Source organism: Lynx rufus, unplaced genomic scaffold, assembly GCF_022079265.1.
Source record: "Lynx rufus isolate CCGP_SWC_20201006 ecotype Redwood Valley unplaced genomic scaffold, mLynRuf1.p SCAF_25, whole genome shotgun sequence".
NCBI classification, from domain to species: domain Eukaryota; kingdom Metazoa; phylum Chordata; class Mammalia; order Carnivora; family Felidae; genus Lynx; species Lynx rufus.
In genome coordinates, this window is record NW_025814840.1 from 12,848,871 (window position 1) to 12,871,209 (window position 22,339).

General features: G+C 38.7%; 1 protein-coding gene across 5 annotated transcripts in view; it reads left to right on the forward strand.

The window, feature by feature from the left end:
* LYST (lysosomal trafficking regulator) overlaps positions 1-22,339 on the forward strand; it is a 177,439-nt gene that overhangs the window by 45,433 nt on the left and 109,667 nt on the right. For all 5 annotated transcript variants that reach the window (XM_047088713.1, XM_047088711.1, XM_047088715.1 and 2 more), the window contains 9 exons: positions 584-2,663; positions 4,072-5,101; positions 7,113-7,274; positions 8,721-8,877; positions 11,101-11,327; positions 11,853-11,919; positions 16,870-16,979; positions 18,817-19,243; positions 21,931-22,075. In XM_047088713.1, the coding sequence (XP_046944669.1) occupies positions 584-2,663; positions 4,072-5,101; positions 7,113-7,274; positions 8,721-8,877; positions 11,101-11,327; positions 11,853-11,919; positions 16,870-16,979; positions 18,817-19,243; positions 21,931-22,075 (4,405 nt within the window). The remainder of the gene's footprint in view (positions 1-583; positions 2,664-4,071; positions 5,102-7,112; positions 7,275-8,720; positions 8,878-11,100; positions 11,328-11,852; positions 11,920-16,869; positions 16,980-18,816; positions 19,244-21,930; positions 22,076-22,339) is intronic.

Below are 22,339 nucleotides of genomic sequence, written 5' to 3' on the forward strand. Positions count from 1 at the left end.
AAAACGGGGATGCCTGTTCCTAGCTCACTGTGAGGCACATTCAGTAATATTTTGAAGAACTCTTTTAACCTCAATCTTTGTGAATAATCTATTATATGCTTTTAAAATAATTTTGGGAAATCTTAAAGTTCTTAAGTTATATCAATAATATAGACTAAGTACTATTTTTGAGAATATAATATGCCTTTGTTTCTTAATTAATGGGACTGTTGAAGGAGATTTGTAATATAGTATGAAGAGTAGTGCCAAATCCTAGATAATCTAGAGTCTCGTCTGTTGATGTCAGAGTGTAAAGTATGGTTTTTAAATTAGATTTTCTTCCCTAATTTTGTTCTCCTTTGTTGTGTTCCAAATCAATTTGTATCCCCTGAACCAGTGCTACCTGGGACTGAGCATGAGAAAAATAATTATGGGGGGAAAGTGATCTGGAGACATAACACATCACTAAGGGAAATCAGCCCCAGTAAAAATTAACGGAGGAAAAGCTCCTAAAGTGGAAGATAAATAAGAGAATAATCACCTACACAAATTGAGTTTGAAAACATATTAAGGTATTCTAAATTTTCTTTCTTCATTTTATTAGATTTTAATCTACCGTTCTCAGCTGATATAATCCTGGCCAAAGAAAAGAACTCAAGTTCACAAAGATCTACTCAGGAAAAATTATATTTAGAAGGAAGTGCCCCATCCGGTCAGGTTTCTGCAAAAGTAAATGTTTTTCGAAAAAGCAGACGACAGCGTAAAATCACCCACCGCTATTCTGTAAGAGATGCAAGAAAGACACAGCTCTCCACCTCAGATTCAGAAGCCAATTCAGATGACAAGAGCATAGCAATGAATAAGCACAGAAGGCCCCGTCTGCTACAGCATTTCGCAACACAGTCTCCTAAAGAAGACCACCTTACAGCTAAACTTGACCACTTAGCAACCAAAGAACGGACTCCTCCCGACACCATGGCTTTGGAAAATTCCAAGGAGATCCTTCCAAGACAGGAGTCAAACACCGACATTTTGAGTGAGCCAGCTGCCTTGTCGATTCTCAGTCACATGAACAATTCCCCATTTGACTTATGTCATGTTTTGTTATCTTTATTAGAGAAAGTTTGTAAGTTCGACATTACCTTGAATCATAATTCTGCTCTAGCAGCCACTGTAGTGCCCACGCTGACTGAATTCCTAGCGGGCTTTGGGGACTGCTGTAATCTAAGGGACAATTTGGAGAGTCAGATGGTTTCTGCAGGCTGGACTGAGGAACCGGTGGCTTTGGTTCAACGGATGCTCTTCCGAACAGTGTTGCATCTTATGTCAGTGGATATTAGTGCTGCAGAGGTGATGCCAGAAAATCTTAGAAAAAACTTAACTGAACTGCTTAGAGCAGCTTTAAAAATTAGAACTTGCCTAGAAAAGCAGCCTGACCCTTTCGCACCAAGACAAAAGAGAACACTACAGGAGGTTCGAGAAGGCTTTGTGTTTTCAAAGTACCGTCACAGGGCCCTTCTCTTACCTGAGCTTCTGGAAGGAGTTCTGCAGATCCTTATCTGTTGTCTTCAAAGCGCAGCTTCTAATCCCTTCTTCTTCAGTCAAGCCATGGATTTGGTTCAAGAATTCATCCAGCACCATGGATTCAACTTGTTTGAAACCACAGTTCTTCAAATGGAATGGCTGGTTGTAAGAGAGGGAGCTCCTTCGGAAGCCGCAGAGCATCTGAAGGCCCTAATAAACAGCGTGATGAAAATAATGAGCACTGTCAAGAAAGTGAAATCGGAGCAACTTCATCACTCAATGTGCACAAGAAAAAGGCACAGACGGTGCGAATACTCGCACTTCATGCACCACCACAGGGATCTCTCAGGTCTCCTGGTGTCGGCTTTTAAAAACCAGGTTTCCAAGAACCCATTTGAGGAGACCGCAGACGGAGATGTTTATTATCCCGAGCGGTGCTGTTGTATCGCGGTGTGCGCCCACCAGTGCCTGCGCTTGCTGCAGCAGGCCTCCCTGAGCAGCACTTGTGTCCAGGTTCTGTCTGGTGTGCACAACGTCGGAATATGCTGTTGCATGGATCCCAAATCCGTAATCATTCCTTTGCTCCATGCGTACAAATCACCGGCGCTGAAAAATTTTCAGCCGCACATACTGAATATCCTTAACAAACTTATTCTGGATCAGTTAGGAGGAGCCGAGGTCCCACAGAAAATGAAAAAAGCAGCTTGCAACATTTGTACCGTTGACCCTGACCAGCTAGCCAAATTAGAGGAAGCACTGCAGGGAAGCCCATGGGAGGCTGAACCTTCCCCAGGCCCGTCCAGTCCCTCTCACAGATCTCAAGGGATCCTGCCCAGCAGTGGGTCCGAAGACTTGTTGTGGAGATGGGGCGCCTTAGAGGCTTATCAGAATTTTGTTTTTGAAGAAGACAGGTTCCGTAGTGTGCAGATTGCAAATCACATTTGCACTTTAATCCAGAAGGGCAATGTAATTGTTCGGTGGAAGCTGTATAATTGCATATTTAATCCCGTGCTCCAAAGAGGCGTCGAGTTAGCACGTCACTGTCAACACCTTAGCATTACTTCAGCTCAGGCCCATGTGTGCAGCCATCATAACCAGTGTTTGCCTCCGGAAGTGCTTCAGATTTACTTAAAAACTCTGCCTGCTCTGCTTAAATCAAGGTTTGTATGTGCGCGTGGGTGCAGATATTTTTTTCTTGTATGCTTTTGAATGTCTTGACCTTTTATTCTTTCCTAGGATTTAAGTTTAGTTTAACAACAAAGAATGAATGTTCCCATCTCAGGTCAGATTTTTTTTTTTTTTTTACCTTGATTGATTGATTGATCTATTTATTTCATTTTACTGGAGTGGTTATAGGGCAGAGCATAGAGCCATTGATTTTAATTTCTCAGTGGGGAAAAAAAGTGAAGTTTAAATATATCGCTGAGGGGAAAAAAATGGACACAACATAGATACCCAACAGCAGGGGCAAGGTTAAATTAATTAATTTATATTTTCTTGATAGAATATTTATTAGTTATTAAAAAGAATGTTTACAAAGAGCTTATAATGTTTTATAAAACATACAAAATTAAAAATATCACCCACTTATTTACAACTTTGTAAACTATGCACATACCTAAAATGCTAATTATTTGTCAAGGCAGTAGATTTAAGGGAATTGTTATTTCTCCAATACCATAGCCACCTTTATTATGTATACAATGCATACAGAAAAATATAGAAAATACAGATAAGCAAAAAAGAAAAATAAAATTACTTAGAATTCTACCAACGAGTGTTTTAGATTTTGTGATTGTCAAGTACTTAAAAAATAATTTTATGAATAAAGCTAGCTTCTGATAGTCTGGCCTTTCAAATTAATGCATATATCATTTTAAAAACATAATAAAATATAACCTATCATTATCTTTACAGTCTTTTTTTTTTTTTTAATTTCTGACATTCTGACATTGTTTAAAAAGAACTGACTTTATTCCAAAGTTTTGTAACTCTTTGGTATATTTGTGGACACCCTGGATCTTTGCTGAGCTGATTTATATTAGTTATTACTAGGATTCCAGTGATCCAGTCCCGAGAATCTCACCTGAGACAGGGCTGAAAATCTTCAGCTCGGTAGTTTGGTTCCTTCCCTTTGTGAGGGGCAGGTGTAAAACAAAAAGTCTTGATAGACCATTGGGCAGACAAACAAATGGACACACAAATGCCTCCCTGCTTGCAGCATTCGTCCATCTGAAGTGTGGAGGTGGTTGTGGCATTTAGAACTTGTATAGAATCTGCCATTTGGGGAAAAGTATTTTTCCCTGAATTGTTTCATTTAACTTGGGATGCATGTGATCCAGTCTTTCTAAATGATGCTTGAGTCATTGCAGTGTTTAAAGAAGGATGTGAAAGCAAGTAGAAAGCAATTGGAGATCCTCATCTAATGAAGAATGTTGGCAAAATAATTGATGAATTGGATGAGTAGTATATACCACGTGCAACAATGACATATTTAAATGGTATATTTGCCTCTGTATAAATGACGTTTCTGTTTGTAAAATCTCGTGTATTTTTTTTCCCTCACAGGGTAATAAGAGATTTGTTTTTAAGTCGTAATGGAGTAAGTCAAATAATTGAATTAAATTACTTAGATGATGTTCGAAGTCATTCCCTAAAAGCATTTGAAACTCTGATAATCAGCCTAGGGGAACAACAAAAAGATTCTTCAATTCCAGGTATTGATGGGCTAGACGGCGAACAGAAGGAATTGTCATCTTTAAATGCAGGTACTTCCTTTCGTAACCAGCAAGCTTATTCAGATTCTCCTCAGAGTCTTAGCAAATTTTATGCCAGCCTCAAAGACACTTATCCAAGGAAACGGAAGTTTGTTCATCAGGATGTTCATATCAACATGATAAACCTGTTCCTCTGTGTGGCATTCTTATGTGTAAGTAAAGAAGCAGAATCTGATAGAGAGTCGGCCAATGATTCCGAAGATACTTCGGGCTATGACAGTACAGCGAGCGAGCCTTTCCATCATATGCCGCCATGTTTATCTCCTGAGAGCCTTGTCTTGCCTTCTCCCAAACACATGCACCAAGCGGCAGACATTTGGTCCATGTGTCGTTGGATCTACATGTTGAGTCCAGTTTTCCAGAAACAGTTTTATAGGCTTGGTGGTTTCCAAGCGTGCCATAAATTAATATTTATGATCATACAGAAACTGTTCAGAAGTCATGAAGAAGAGCAAGGAAGAAAGGAAGGAGACCTACATGTACATGAAAACCAAGATTTAAATAGAACTTCTCAATCTGAGATCACTGTGAAGGAAGATCTATCATCTTTGACTATAAAAAGAGACTCCATGCCATCAGGAATGGGTAGTCCAAAACAGAGTCCTGACAATTTAGGTAAATTAGAGTCACAGCATATCTCTTCCAAAAATACGGGCCATGTTTCAGCTACTGAAGCTGCTCCTGAGGAAGCAAAGGTATTTATGAGTCAAGAAAGTGAGACCTCACTTCAGAGCATACGACTTCTGGAAGCCCTTTTGGCCATTTGTCTTCATAGTACCAGAGCTAGTCAGCAAAAGATGGAATTAGAGTTACCTAATCAGGTAATAACTTGGTCCTTTGTTCAGCTATTATGTAATATATATGTATGTGTATAGAGATATTTTTTTTCTTTTTTTGTTTTTTCTTAGTTTTTTAATGTTTATTTTTGAGAGAGAGACAGAGTGCGAATGGGGGAGGGACAGAGAGAGAGGGAGACACAGAATCCGAAGCAGGCTTCATCCAGGCTCCAAGCTGTCAGCACAGAGCCCGACATGGGGCCCGAACTCACCAACTGTGAGATCATGACCCGAGCCAAAGTCGGACACTTAACCGACTGAGCCACCCAGGTGCCCTGTTTTGGGGGTTTTTTTCCTTTTTTTTTAAAGTTCTTTGTTTTTAAGTTTCTTTGTTTTAAAGGTCATTTTGTTTGTCCAAAGACTGTGTTTTGAGAAGCTCCTGTATGGTTAACACAGTACCAGGTATTGGGGAGGACAGAGGAGTACATGACCCAGTTCTTGCCCTCAGGAAGCTTACAGTTTAGTTTGGAATGCAAAATCTGCGTATGTCAAAGTTACCAACCCTGAAAGGCATTAGATATGCATTAAATGTCATGAGTGATCGTGGACTTTTTGTTTCAAAGTTCAAACTTTGCAGTCTCGGTGTCATGCTGTCTGGTGCCTTGCTCAGATCCCCTTTACCCCGCTGATGCACCCGTCTGCCATCTGCTACAAGGGCTCACATCTGCACTCATCTCCCAAGGACTGCCCTTGGCTCATGGAAATGCTCCTTCTATAGATGCCTGGGAAGGGTGCCTATAGCCAGTGATGGATGGATGTAGCTGTGCAGAGTGGGGACAATCTTTGTGGTGTAGTTCAGCCTCCAGAGCTTCCGATGGAATTGGGCTGGGGCTGTGCATTTATTCTGAAATGACCTCTTGGCGTGGATTTTCCCTGCAACATAGCCTGCCTCCCTCATGACCTTACAGATTTCTCCTGGGAGCACCTCTCAACTAAAAAAGGAATCCTCAGTTTCAGGCCCTGCTTCTAAGGAAACTTCAAATATGGCAGATCGCCTGTTCATAACTCATCCCTAACTGTTCTGTCAGCCAACAGTCTCTCCCTACTACAGTCCCTGTCTCCCTATTTCCTCCTGTCTAAAAACTCGCGATGTTTCCACATTGCTCACAGTTAAAACCCAAACTCCTTAGGATAGCACACAAAGCCCTTTGGTGTCTTGTTTCCACTTCCTTGCCTGGCTTCATTGCCTGCCATCCTTCATCATGCTGCCATCAGCCATATGGAGCTAGCCAACAGCTTCTCAAGATGCCACTCTTTCGTAGTACTTGTGTACTTCTGTGCCTATTTTTCTGCCTAGTATACTCTCTCCCTCTGTATGTGTGCTGCCCACCTCTGTTCTTTATGGTCCATCTCACACGACCCCTCCCCTGGGTGTCCTCTGGGACACTTTTGACAGGTCTCTCAGGCAGCTTCTCTCTTTTTGTCTCTCAGAGAACTTTGTTTATAGCTCTAGTATGGTCATCATGATATCTTGCCAATGTGTATCTGTTTCTTTCGCTGCACGGAGGCAATTCCTTAAGGGAGAAGTCAGTTTCGTATCCATCTTTATGGCTTCATTGCCTAATATAGGTACATAGATAAGCAGCAAGAGTTTCCTTCAAAGACAGAAGGGAGGGAGTAAAGAAGGGAGAGAGAGGGAGGGATTAGAATATAAGTGCTTCTTTGTTATGGAATCTCTAAGAATAAGGCATTTGTGAAATGTAGAGGTGGTTAATCAAAACTCTGAAGTTTCAACTATTTTTTTTTTGTATGTGATGTAGTCAATTTATGATACATTGAAACTCAGAATGAAATAAGATGAGTAAAGCATTTGATAAATAAGTGTTATTAACAGGATATTTGTATAGGGCTGGATATTTATAGTCATTATGCTTTCGTATCTGCTGCAAATAAATGTACTAATAACTTTGTACATCTTAAGTAAATATTTATTTTGTCATTGTTTAATTTTTTAAGCACGTTATTAATATTCTTAGTATCCTTTATTTTACCTTAGAATTTGTCTGTGGAAAACATACTGTTTGAAATGAGGGACCATCTCTCCCACTCAAAGGTGATTGAAACAGAATTAGCAAAGCCTTTATTTGATGCCCTGCTTCGAGTCGCACTGGGGAATCACTCAGTAGATTTTGACCACCATGATGCTATGACTGAGAAGGTATGGATAACATTCAGTTGTGTTTTTTAGGTATGACTAGCAGAGGCAGACGGGCATGGGATGGGACCAGCCACTGATGAATGTGGTTAGAACACGGGCCAGGATCTGGTCATATCTCCTTCTGTGAGTCATATCTCCATCACGTGGGATGGACGGTATTCACTCAGTGCCCCATTTCATGAAAAGCAGGAGAGCAATGTGACGTGCTTGTTTTCATCTAATCTGGCAGTTTACTGACAAATTGCTCTCAGTGAGACAGAAATGTATTATTTGATTTGCTAAGTCTCGCGTATAACCGATAGTTTATTAAATGATCATTCAGGCATGGTGATGACTCAGCTCTCTTTTCCGATCCTATATTGGTACAGTTAATATTTCCAGAACTCTCTATTCACTTTAATTTTAAATCACTCAACATAAAAATGACTAGTACTTGCACAGAAATTAGCACAGTTTTTCAGTCATTCATGTTGGCATTTTTTTTCTAAAAGAACTATTTTAATATTTTTCCTGAAACCGTGATGCGTATTTAGTTTACTTCCCTCTCCTTTCCTGTTTCTTTTACCTTCAATTAATTGTCACCTGTCCTTTATGTAACTTCTCTCTTAATTTCTCAGTCTAGCCATGTATATGACATTTTATAATCTTCTGCCGTAATATTTTATGTTGCTGTTTGTCAGAACTTTAAAAACTTACTGAAGTAGCTACTAATGCCTTCATCATGCTCCTGGATCAGTTGGTTAACTGGAAAATGTTACAATACCTCCTTTAATCTACCTTCTATTAATGTTGCAGTGATAAAGCACTATGAGATTCTGTAAGTGAAAATGTTTTCTAAAGTGAATATCTTAGTAGCATTTTTATGAGAAAAGCAAGATTTCAGGCTGCACGATACTACACAGGAAGTTAACGCTGGATTCTTGATTTCTGAGAATCAAGAATATATGTAGATAGTCTCATTCTGAAATCTTAAAATTAATCCCTTTGAACAATTTTCCTGTCTACTCTGGTTATCTAATTTATGAAACATTTCATTTATAAAAATCCTATGGAAAAATCTTTTTCCATGAACAAATGTGGAAAAATGGTATTTATTTACTAGCATAAAGTTGTAAGAAGTATAATTCCACCTCATTGTGGTTTTTGGTCATTTGCTCTTGTACAACTAGTGTGAAATTTCACAGACCTCTTTTTCAGTAAAACTGAAATGACCTATAGCTTACTCTGTTACAGACCCCCATTTTGGAGGTGTTAATAAAGTCAAGAGATTCTGGAAAATCTTGCTGCATGAAATTCATAATTTATAGTGCTTAATATTGATTCCTGAGATTTTTTTCATAAAGAAAACACTGAAGCTATCCTCAAAATCATTTTTGAGTAATAAATATTCTACTAAAAATGAGCAAATATTCCTACTTTTGCCTTCTAACTGCACCAATCTTATAGAGTCATCAGTCTGAAGAAGGATTGTCATCCCAACCTGGTGATTTTTCGGAAGAAGCTGAGGATTCTCAGTGTTGTAGTCTTAAACTTTTGGCTGAAGAAGAAGGTTATGAAGCAGATAGTGAAAGCAACCCTGAGGACAGTGAAACCCGAGATGATGGTAAAATATCACTGAAGTACTTGTGGTTGGATTTGCAAGTCAGATTATAACTTAGAAAAATGGTTATAATAATACCACCTTGGAATTTTGTATTGCCTTGCAATTTAAAAGAGGCATTGCTCCGTTTTATTTGATCTCAACAGTAAATTCTGGCATTTGTATATGGGACTTAAAACAGATATATTTTGGTATTACAAACATTAACTGAATGCCTGAGAATACAGGGTATAGAAAGTCCCTGCTTTCATATATATTCCAGTAGAAAAAACAACCAATAGGTGTCAGAAGTGAAGAGTATCAAGAAATAAAAGGGCTTGATAGGCGCATAGCAAGTATTCGTTCATTCATTTGTGTACCATAAAGAGAGTGAAAACAAGAAAAGCACAGCCACTAATTGAAAGAATATACATATGTGTATATGTGTATACACACCCACATACTCATATAGCTTACTTGATTTATTAAACTCTTCTTGTTTGTTTCCAGTTTTATTAAGAAATAATTGACATACATCACTGTGTAAGTTTAAGTTACACAGCATGATGGTTTCATTTACATCTATTGTGAAATGATTACCACCATAGTATCAGTTAACATCCATCATCTTATATAGGTACAATCAAAAGGAAAGAAGAAGAAATTTCTCCTTGTGATGAGAACTCTTAGGTTCTGTTCTGCTGACAACTTTCTTCTATATCATACAGCAGTGTAGGGGCGCCTTGGGTGGCTCAGTCAGTTAAGTGTCTGACTTCAGCTCAGGTCATGATCTCATGGTTTGTGGGTTCGAGCCCCACGTTGTACTCTGTTCTGTTCTGACAGCTCGGAGCCTGGAGCCCGCTTCAGATTCTGTGTCTCCCTCTCTCTCTGCCTCTCCCCCACTCACACCCTGTCTCTCAAAAATAAATAAACATTAACAAAAAATGTTTATATCATATAGCAGCGTTAACTATAGCTATCATGTTGTCCATTACATCCCTAGTACTTATTTATCTTATAACTGCAAATTTATACCTTTTGAATTTTTTTTTCCATTTCCCCCTCCCCCCACCTTCTGAGGCAGTGCTTTTGAAAAAATATTGCTTGGGGCGCGTGGGTGGCTCAGTCGGTTAAGCGTCCGACTTCGGCTCAGGTCATGATCTCACAGCTCGTGGTTTCGAGCCCCGCGTCAGGCTCTGTGCTGACAGCTCAGAGACTGGAGCCTGCTTCGGATTCTGTGTCTCCCTCTCACTCTGACCCTCCCCTATTCATGCTCTGTCTCTCTCTGTCTCAAAAATAAATAAACGTTAAAAAAAAAAAAACTTTAAAAAAAAAAAGAAAAGAAAAAAATAATGCTTTAATGGGGTTGGCTTTCCCAGAGTACTAACGTTTTATGGCAGACTTCCCCCTTTTTATAGATTTGTCAACTAGCTCTTTTAAAATATTTGTTTTAATGTTTATATTTGTTTTTGAGACAGAGCATGAGTGGGGCAGGGGCAGAGAGAGGGGGAGAGATAGAGAATCCAAAGCAGGCTCCAGGCTCCAAGCTGTCAGCACAGAACCCGACGCGGGGCTCGAACTTGTCAACCAGGAGATCATGACCTGAGCCAAAGTCTGATACTCAACCGACTGAGCCACCCAGGCGCCCCTCAACTAGATCTTAATTTAAAGAACTCCAGTCCACATAGACATTTATACATTTCTTGACTACATGAGCATTTTTTTTAAAGATCCCAAGGAGTCACTTTTAAGAGCGCATCAGTTAAATTTTCCAAAATGTAATATTTGGTGACAGTGTCTATCTTTCTTGCTTATGAAGAAGTCAAGGTATAGGATTCACCCAACCACTAGCCAAGCCAATTATTTTCACAGAGATATGGGCAGGCAAATGAACCACCCTGTGATTTAGGTATTTTGCAGCAGAAAGTTTGGGATAGTGGTTTTTTCCACTTGTGCCAGAGGAATGTGTTAAATCTGTATCACATGTCTATAAAATTGACTGTTGATATTTGTAATTCTGTTGAAGACCAGAACTACTTTTAAGCCACTCACTTATCTTCAAATATCCACAAGCCTTGATTATTCAGGATACTTACTGTAATCAAAAGGCACCTTGTAGGAAAGGGCATCGTGAGAATCTTCTTATAAATAGCACTTTGCCACAAGATCTCCTAAATGTTAAATGAGATTTGAAATATTTATTCCGTGTTTAGGGAATAAAAACAATCTTTTCTTTTCCCCTGTCAGGTGTAGACGTAAAGCCTGAAGTAGAAGTTTTCAGCGCATCAGGCAATCCGAAGGACTTACTTGAAAACCTCACAGACGGGGAAATAATATATCCTGAGATTTTTATGCTGGAATTAAATTTGCTTTCTGCTGGTAAAGCCAAACTTGATGTACTTGTCCATGTATTTGAGAGTTTTTTGAAAATCATCAGACAGAAAGAAAAGAATATATTTCTCCTCATGCAACAGGTAAAAGATGCATTTAGTTAAATGTGATCAGTATTTATCATGTTCATGCCCCAGTTACTCATCTCTTTATCTTGAACCCAACTTGCCTGAAAATTATTTGAGATGACTACTTAATCTTTTATAATGCCTCAGGTATGTTTTTGCCTATGAGTGGTAAAATCTGAAAATATTTTAACTCCATGGTCCTCTAAAGGAGCATAAAAAAATTAATGTCATTGGCTAACTAATCCTAGTATATTTCTGAGAATGGGTGATAGTTTTAAAATTACATTGAATTTTAATATGGTCATTGTTTTTGAAAAATCAGAAAACAAAAACAGTATAAAAAAATAAATGTATACACCACCTAAAAAAAAAAGGTAATGAAAAGTATGTAATTATATACATAGCATTCTTTCCAGTTATTTTAAAGTATTTATGTATGTATATACAGTAAACTATCAATTTATTATGACATTACAGTTGCTTCATGCTTTCATGAGGTAAGAAATTTAATTTCTTATGTTTTGTTTTTTTAATCTTCAGGGAACTGTGAAAAATCTTTTAGGAGGGTTCTTGAGTATTTTAACACAGGCTGATTCTGATTTTCAAGGTGCGTTGAAACTGTTAGTTTTACACGATAGCTTTAAAATTATTTTGTTGTTATGTGAAATGAAGAGTTGGTAATAATGGCTTTCGCTGGCATAGTGCTCTGTGTTCCAAAAGTAGCTTTATATGCATCATCTCTCTTGTTCCCCAGAAACACCCAATAGAATAGACATGTTATAAGTATCTTGATTTTATAGAGAGCAAGCTCTGGATTCCAAGGGACTGAGTGAGTTGTTGAGGGTCATATACGTAGAAGTGGCATTACACCAACTGTAGTCTAAACACTGTGTTGCTGCTTCATCAGATACTGAGTGCCACTCTCCACTCAGTACTTTCACAGACGTTTGAGGAATTCGTAATGAGTATATAAAATGGCTATATTATATATAATAGATAGAAACCTAGCTTTTAGTTGGAGAAATCTAGATTTTAGTTGGGGAAGTATAACACGCATGAAACGTTAATTCAGGTTTGTCAGATGTTTCCTCATGATTAAATTCAAGTTACGCGTTTTTGGCAAATAGACCTCATAAGTTACGTGCCTTTTGCGTGTGTCGTATTGTGGTTTGTGTATCTGTATCTTATTACTGTGATGTTGACTTTGATCGCTTGGTTAAAGTGGTGTCTTGTTGAGTTTCTCCATTGTAAAGTTGCTGTTTACTGTGGTATTTGCCAAATAGCTATTTTCTATTCCCATTATTACTTCTATATTTATTAGTTGGGATTGTACTGTAAAGAAAAGTTTTTCCTCTTCTTCCATTTACTTGTTTAGTGTATGGGTATGTTTATATTTATTGTGGTAGACACTTTATTGTGGATCCTTTTGAGCTGAAGACTTATTTCTAGCTTAGCTCTGAGAAATTCTATTATATTACCTTTTAATAACAGCTTTATTGAGATATAATTCATATACTACGCAGTTCACCCATTTAAAATATGCAGTTTAGTGTTTTTTAGTATATTCACAGTTATGCAACCATCACCACTTTTTTGCTATTCTGAATAACGCCATGAACACTCATGTACTAGTTTTCACATGGACATATGTTTTCATTTCTTTTGGGTCCAGTGGTAACTCTATGTATGACTAGATGAGGAACAGCCAGACTGTTTTCCAAAGTGGCTGACTTATTTTACATTCCCACCAGCAGAGTATGAGGATTCTTGTCTCTTCACATCCTTGCCAACACTTGTCATTACCTATGTTTTTGGCTATATCCATCCTAGTGGGTGTGACATGATATCTCATTGTGGTTTTGATTTGCATGTTTCTGATGGCTAGTGTTGTTAGTCCTATTTTCTTGTGTTTATTGGCCATCTGTGTATCTTCCTTGGATATCTTTGGAGAGATTTCTATTCAGTCCTTTACCCATTTTTATTTTGGATAATTTGTGGTTTTAATCATTGAATTGTAAGAGATTTCATGTATTCTAGGTAAAAACCCCTTATCAGAAGTATGATTTGCACATATTTTCTCCCAGTCTTTGGCTTTATCTTTTCATGTTCTTGATGGTATACTTTGAAACACAAATTTTTTATTTTGATGAAGTCCAATTTATCTATTTTTGCGTTTGTCACAATGCAAAATGCAATGCATTGCAATGCAATGCAAAATGCAATGCAATGCAAAATGACATTTTGGTGTCATATCTAGAAAGGTCTAACAGTCACAGAAATTTAGTATTTTTTTTTAATTTAAAAAATTTTTAAATTTTTATTTGAGAGAGAGAGAGACTGAGAGTGCACAAGATGGGGAGCAAGGCAGAGGTGGGGGAGAGAGAGAGAAACAGACAGACAGACAGACGTCTAAGCAGACCCCATGCTCAGCGCAGAGCCCAATGTGGGGCTCGATCCCACAACCCTGGGATCATGACCTGAGCCAAAATCAAGGCACCCTGAGACTTAGTATTTTTAAAAATAATTTTCTCCTCTCTGTGTTTTATGCTCTCTTCTTTTTTACATCCTAATTGTAATCTTAGGCCTTCTTGGATTGACTTTGCATTGTCTTAGCTTTCCTCTCACATTATCTACTTCTCTCTTTTTGTGCTGTGTTTTGGGAGATTTCTTCAATTCTATTCCAACCTTTTGTCCAATTTTTAATTTTGGCAATTATCTTTTAATATTTAAGAGCTTCTTTTTGTTCATTTGATTTTTGTTTATTCCATTTTCACATAAGGATAAAATATCTTCTTAAATATATCTGGATGTAGGGGCACCTGGATGGCTCAGTTGGTTGAACACCCACATATCTGGATATATATCTGGATCTAGTAATTAACATCTTAGAAAGATATCTTTCCTACCCTAAATTATTTATGTTCTCTCTGGGGTCAGTTTATCAATTTGTCTTTTATATCTTGTTTTTTCTCTTTTATGTTGCTGATTCTCAAATATTTTTTGAACCTTTTATTGCCCATTTCTATTTAAGAAAGCCGTTGGAGCTAATGATGTAAAAGTAAGTTTGTTTTCCTATTTGGCATCTTCCCTGAATGGGCAATCTGTTGACAATCCCTGATGACTGAAGTTCCCCAAATACCATAATAAGGAAATCTTTACTTTGGGGGGCCATTAGGGCCACTATTACCCCATAAGACATTCTGTGTACATTAGAAAAGTATTTCCTCCACACATACAGCTTGTGAATAGTGTCTTCGTGCTAAGAAAAAGTCATCCCTTCATCCAGGCAACACAGCCCAATGCCAGGATGCATGGCTTGGTGAATAGCTTTCGGGTTTTATTTTAGTCCCTGTTTTCTCCCGTGATTAAGCTTTTTGGCCTGTCTGCAGACTGTACTTGTATAACTGGTAGCTCTGGTGCTAATGTTCCACTCTCCAACTCAGCTTTTGCCCGGCAATCCGTTGAGTTTCTTTCAAGAGTTATCAAGGTGTGGGCATAGAAGTCAAAGCTGAGCTACCTGTGCCCTATATTCAGGATCAAGGAGAGAGGTAGGTGCTTCCAGACAAACCTTGTATTAATCCCTGCATTTGTAGCCTCATTCTTACTTCCTCTCCAGAATGTAGACAGACAGATTGGCTCCTCCTCCTCCTCTGAGCCCCTTTGTGATTCAGAGAGATTCTAGGCTGCAGCTTCTCTTATCTCTCTGCTCTTCCATCTTCAAGAAATGTTCTGAAGTCTGATGTGCTCCCAATGCCCACCGACTCCCCCCTTTTATTGCTGTTATGGATCTCTTTTCTTCTTGTAATTCTGTACTTTTAGTTCAGCAAGTTTTCCCTAGTAGACAAAGAAATATAAATATATATCTCTATCCCCTCATTTTGAACTGGTACCTGTCTGTGTTGAACTTAAAAAAAAAGTCTAAGCACCTATATATACTTTGTTTTGATCATATTACTTCTCCCCTTCCACCCCCCGTGATTATCTAACACTTTATTTGATAGTGTTTTTTAAAATCAGAATCCTAGTTAGGTTCATACGTTACAGTAAGTAGATATGTCTCAACTCTTTTCTTCTGTGGATGTCTACTCTCAGTCCTTGAATTTTGTTGCTGGCGTTGTTAAAGAAGCCAGGTCTTTTATCATGAGGCGTCTCCTGCATTCTGAGTTTTGGTGATTATGTCCCCGGGAGGTTGTTTAACATGATCCTTTCTCCCTTATATTTCCTTTCACTGGTAGTAAGACCTAGAAACCTAATCAGATTTAGGTTCCATTTTTTTTTTTTTTAACAAAGTGTTTTAATGTTTATTTATTTTTGAAGAGACAGAGACAGAACGTGAGCAGGGGAGGGGCAGAGAGAGAGGGAGACACAGATCCAAAGCAGGCTTCCGGCTCTGAGCTGTCAGCACATAGCCCAACGCAGGGCTCAAACTCACCAACTGTGAGATCATGACCTGAGCTGAAGTCGGTCACTTAACCAAGTGAGTCACCCAGGTGACCCTACTAGGTTCCATTTTTTGACCAGAATATTTTACAGGCAGGAGTCCGTGCCTCCAACCACAGGCACATAATGTCTGGTCGTCTCTCTTGGGGAGGTGCTAGGAGCCATGGATGCTCATAGCCTAGGGACTGCAAAATGGTAACATGCTGTTATTTCATCTTCTTTGATAAACGGGAATACTTAAAGAAAACTTGCTGTCATCAACTATTTGGTTACCCAGAGATAGAGTTCATAAAGGAAAGGCAGGAGAAATACTTAATTATTTTCCCTTATTGACTAGTTTTCATAGTTCTTACTCTACAACCTTTCATGGGTTTGTGTTACAGGGTAAAGTCAGTGCTATTTTAGTCTTGTTGCGTCAGTTCACTGCTTCTACAAAACATGATGCTTGCACGTGGCTTCTGTTCTCAGGTTGCACATCAGGATTATTTCTGGCATGTCTAAAATGGAGATAATATTTCATTTGTAGGAATTTTTTTGCTGAGGATTAGCTGAGATAATGCATGTAAACGTACTTTGAATACTAAAATGCGTGCTACAAAAATTAATCACTTTATTCTAAAAAGTTCTGTGAATTTATGTACTACCAATTATATTTTATTCTAAACCCCACAATGGAATAAAGAAAGCGTTCAAAATAGTTTGTGATATTTAATTATCTTCATAATCTTTAATATTTACACTTTTATCTATGTCATCTAATTAGAAAGTAATACTTAAACAGTTTCAAGATGAGAAGGTAGCAGACTATTTTATGGTATTTAACAGTGTCAACTTACTTAACAAATATTGTATTAATTCATGCTTCTTTAAATAATACCTTTACTGGGAACTAACCAACCTTTAAGAAAAGTGGGGGTGGGGGGGTTGTCACTGGGTTGGTTGGTTTGCATTTAATCATATTGCTATTTTTTCAGCACATTTTTGGATTATTAGATTGTTTATAATCCACTGAAGATGTGAAACTAGTATTTGATCCCTTTCAGTGAAATTGTTTGTTCTGTGTCTTTAATTTTGTATTGGCTTTAATTTTTTCCCCCCCTATCTTTCTTTAATTTAGCATGCCAAAGAGTATTGGTGGATCTTTTGGTATCTTTGATGAGCTCAAGAACGTGTTCGGAAGAGCTAACCCTTCTTTTGAGAATATTTCTGGAGAAATCTCCTTGTACAGTAAATATGCTATAATTTAATTTTTTTTCACAGATACCTAATAGGATATTTTAAAAACTATTTGGAAATCACTAAGCTCTCTCTTTTGTTGTGGTAATTATTATACAGTCAACTCCATGTTATGTGTGAGATTCTCAATCATTTTATTATTTGCCCACATTTTAACTGTTTCACTTCAGTTTTGGCTAACCAGCCTATCGTTGGGATCATAGTCCCATTACCTCATCCCACCCCCAGTTGTTGTGCTTAAGAAATGCCAAGTAATATTAATTACTAAAGAGAACTTAATTATGAGTAGTTGTTACCATTTTAAGGATTATCCTTTTTTTTTTAGAAAATTAGTATCTACTCTTCAGGTATCTTGTATCACTTCTTTCCATTGGTGTAACTTAGTGACTTTTAGACTGTTCTTTGCTGAGAAACTCATTTTTATAATGAGACCTTGACTGGAAGCATATGCAAATCAAACAGAAAACCTGGGAGCTACTTTCTGTGACGCAAGATTAAATGTCACTGAGCCCTGCCCATTTCCCCACCTTACTCCCGCTTGTGGACCCTGAGAGGACTCTATGGAGCACAAGGTTAAAAACCACTGATGTAGACATTTGGTGACTGTAGTTTGGAGTGTTTCTTTTTTAAAACATTTTTAAATGTTTATTCATTTTTGAGAGACAGAGAGAGAGAGACAGAGAGGCAGAGCATGTAAGTAAGGGAGTGGCACAGAGAGAGGGAGACACAGAATCCGAAGCAGGCTCCAGGCTCTGAGCTGTCAGCACAGAGCCTGACATGGGGCTCGAGCCCACAAACCTTGAGATCATGACCTGAATCAAAATCGGACACTTAACCCACTGAGCCACCCAGGCACCCCGAAATGTTTCTATTACTTTCCCTGAGTGCATTTCTCATCGTCGTCGTCGTCATCATCATCATCATCATCATCATCATCATCATCATCATCAATGTTAGCTGTTATTTTATGCATAGGGCATATAATTGGTAGGGCATTGTACTATGTTACTCTTTTCTACTTTTTTACTTGTCTCCTTAGTCATTACTTTTCTCTTTAATTAGATGCTCGTTTCCTCTCTTGTCTCTTCTACAGTTCTACACTTCAGTTTAACAAAAAATTTGTAATTTATAAAGAAAACCTAAAAACACTTATTTTGTTTTACCAAAAGCAGATGAAAGAAAATTAATTTGATTAGGGAAAACTCATGTAAAGTAAGTTGGAAAGTAATTGAGCCACTCAATTTTATGAAGTCAGTCATGTTAGAAATATCATCCAGAAATCTGGAGAATTTGTCAGGTGTCTGGTTCTGTGCTTCACTTAAAAATAATTGAGAGACGGGCACCCAGGTGGCTCAGTCAGTTGAGTGTCCGACATTTGATTTTGGCTTGGGTCATGATCCAAGAAATCATGACATCAAGCCCCACATCAGGCTCTACGCTGAATGTGGAGCCTGCTTGGGATTCTCTCTTGCTCTTCCTCTGCCCCTCTCCCCTACCCATACTCTCTCTCTCTCTAAAAAAATAAATAAATAAAATAAAGTAAAATAAAAAGTAAAATTGAGAGAAACAACTATAGTCTACTTAGAAATACACATCTTTTTTTGGTAGAAATGATTCCAGATATAATTACTGTAGTTAATTTCTTTTGTTTTTATTAAAAATTTTTTTTAGTTTATTTTTTGAGAGAGAGAGAGAGAGAGAGCAAGGAAGGAGCAGAGGGAGAGGGAGACAGAGAATCTGGCAGCACAGACTGTCATTTATAACCAGAATTTCAAAATTATTATGTACCTTAACATGATCCTGACGTTTTGTTTTGCTTTTTCTCTAGGAAGTTCTTCTTTTGGGTATTCTGAAAATTATTGAAAGCGACATTGCTATGAGCCCTTCACAGTATCTAACCTTCCCTTTACTGCATACGCCAAATTTAAGCAATGGCGTTTCATCACAAAGGAGTCCTGGGATTCTAAACAGTAAGGCCCTGGGATTATTACGGAGAGCACAGAGTTCGCAGAGCAGGAAAGAGGCCGACAGTGAAAGTTTCCCCCAGCGGCTGCTCTCCTCCTGGCACGTGGCCCCAGTCCACTTGCCGTTGCTGGGGCAGAACTGCTGGCCACACCTGTCAGAAGGGTTCAGCGTCTCACTGTGGTTTAGCGTGGAGTGCATCCACGAAGCGGAGAGTGCCATGGAGAAAGGAAAGAAGATGAAGAAAAGAAACAAATCCCTAATGTCGCGGGACACTAGTTTGGATGGCGCAGGTATGATGTTCCCGCTGTTATCTGTTGTCTGTTTCACTGAGCTTTTTCACGTGGGCATTTGGGTTGAGCTGTAAGGACATGGGGATTTCGCACTGGCTCTGGACATGTTCTTCGTGCTAGGTGCCTTAGTGATGGCAGGCCCTGCCTCCCCAAAGCCTGGCTGGTGAGATAGCTTCAAAAACCCTACTTTCTTTTGTACTGTGGCCTTGGGGCTGGAGGTGGGGGTTGCGGCGGAGGGACCCCCACGTGTACAACTGCCGTGGGGGATCACCAGCCCCATTTCCTGCCTCTTTCCTGGTCCCATCACTGGATTAGGGTGATTCCTGGTGTGAGAGAAGTAAAGGAAGAAGCCCGAGAGCCACTCTTCTGTCCTTCTGTCCCCTTCTCCCCAGGCCCCAGGAGCCCCCATCTCATCTCCTTTCTCTCTCTTAGCTCAGCTCTCCTCCTCGCGCCACATCGTTCCGCAGTGCCCCTCTCCTAGTTCCTGTCACGTTGCGTTTGAGTGAGTCAGCCTTTCTCCACGGTTAGAATCATTTCCATTCCAGTACTTTCTATAACCGATCCAATCTCTGTTCTGCCGCCACGCAACTGGGTCTGGTTCCTCATATGACGAGGGCAGGAAGGACCTGTTCGTTAAAAAGCAGTTTATGGTGGTGAGAAGCCAAGCAGGTCGGCTAATTGTTAGGGTCCATGGGATGGATGAAATGACTGGATGAGACAGCTGGTTAGGGGTCACATGGAGGTCCTGGCCGCAGGGGCTCTTCACGGGGCAAAGCTGACGTATCCCACTGGCTCCCTGCTTCGGAACACTAGGCCTTCGGGCAAGGTCCTCCACCACTGACACTGGTAGAAAAGAAATCCTTAATGACGTTGTCAAGATGGGAGAGTGAGAAGTGTCACCTGATGTCCGCAGCTGGAACTCGGAATCCACTTCTCCAGACACATTTCCGTGTTGTTAGCATAGTGTACTTCTGCACTTTTGCGGGTTAGCCTAGGAAGCCAAACTTAAAACAAAACAAAACAAAAACAAATAGTTCTAGCATTTTCTTTTGTGAGTTGAACTTTGCCACTAAGGATTGATAGCTCTGCTGCTGCCCCGTGTACACTGAGTGCTTTCTGTGTGTGCATTACTTTGCCCCACTCTTTCTACTTACATTTTCAATCTAATCTTCACAACAGTTCGGTAAGGTGAGTGCTCTCACTGTCCATATTCACAGATGATATGACACGGCATGACCAGTTTATATAGCTGGTAAGTGATGGGGAGGGATTTAGACTCACCTATTTTAATTCAGAGCTTGAGCGCCACCCCTGTACTGTAAACTGTGCAGATCTCTTTCTCAGATTTAAGTGGGGGCAATCACAATGCAGACAGTCTCTGATAAAATGAAATAAGTATACACAATGACCTGAGAAAAAGGGGAGTAGTGGGCAATTAAAAAAAATTTTTTTATTGTAGAAATATGTTAGAAGACATATATTTTAGAATGACAATTCTGCATAAACATTAAAAAAGAACATTTAAAAATAGTATATATACCAAAATTTTGAAGGGAGAGATGAAGAAGATATTATAGTGATGACACATCCTCTGCCCTAAACCAACTTTGTGACCTTGAGCAAGTTACTTAATCTCTCAGCACCTCAATTCTGTCACCCTCTAAATGGGGACAATAAAATTTACCTCAGAAGATTGTTGTATTAGCTATTTATTATATTTCTACTTTACAGTAGCTGGGTACACACTGGTTTCTGTTCTGGTCTTTTATTTATGCGTCAGATTTGATATGGAAACATTAGTAGCACATCAGATGTGAATTCTCTATACATCTCGTATCTTGGGCAATAGTCCTCAAAATAATGAATTTAGGGGGAATATTCTTAAAAATTGGTGGTGTTTATACTTGTTGGAAAATGGCAACAAATATATAAGCAGTCTAATAGCTGGTAGTGTTCATCTTTTCTGAAAGTCTGAGCCCTTGGACATGCATTTTGTATTTTGGTGCATCTTCATTAACATAGCTCTATGTGAAGTCAGGCAGTGTAGTAACAGTGTAGATGGCTTGAGGATTCAGTGTGGTGAGAAACCACTTGAAGTCAAGATGAATAACCAGATAGCCCAACGCATATGGCATTACCTTAGCTTGCCTTAGAATAACATTTTAGAGTTTCAGAATCACTTAGCAATTATATGCAAAGATGATTCATCAGGGAGTCTAAACAAAGAATATATTCAAACAGCACGATTTTTCAAAAATCAATTTTTTTTTTAAATCATGCTATTGTAATAATTATAGGATGATTTTTGGTCGTGCATGTGACAATGGTGTGTGCTCTGTGGGCCAGGGTCTGTAATGTCAGAGTGACCGAATCCAATCAATAAGAGAAATGTGGCACGGTTTGTAATAGGTCACCACAGTGACATCACAATGATCTGTTCATTCCCACAATTAGCCCTTAATTATCGTATATTTTGAAGACTTTAATAACTTCCAGTGTACCCAGTTACTGTCTTCGCTCCTGGTGCTTTTTTGGAATTAACATCTCAAATTTGGGAATATTGTTTGGAACATCCAGGTAAATAATTTACTGCAAATGAACAACCATGCTTTGTATTCTTTTAAATTCACGTTTCCCCGCATTTTATCAACTGCTTTACTGATTATTCTAACGTCTTTTTATCATAGAGAACAACAGACTGGAAGGTGCCGAGTACATAAATCCTGGTGAAAAGCTCATAGAAGAAGGATGTATTCATATGATTTCCTTGGGATCCAAAGCTCTGATGATGCAAGTGTGGGCTGATGCCCGCAATGGCACTTTTATCTTCCGGTATCGATTATCCTCAACCCCCTGCGAATAGATAGCATATTTAAATAATTTAGATGAGACATTGATGTGAAATCTAATAAAGATAATTACAGCAAATCAGAAAACTGTTTTTAAAAAGATACATTCTAACAAGTATTAATACCACCTCTGTAACAATATATTATTCTATCCAAAAATCTATAACTAAACTCTGAAAGTAGATTATGTTAATTCTCAATTAGATTTTAGACCAATGCTCACTGAAGTCTTATCTATGGAAATATT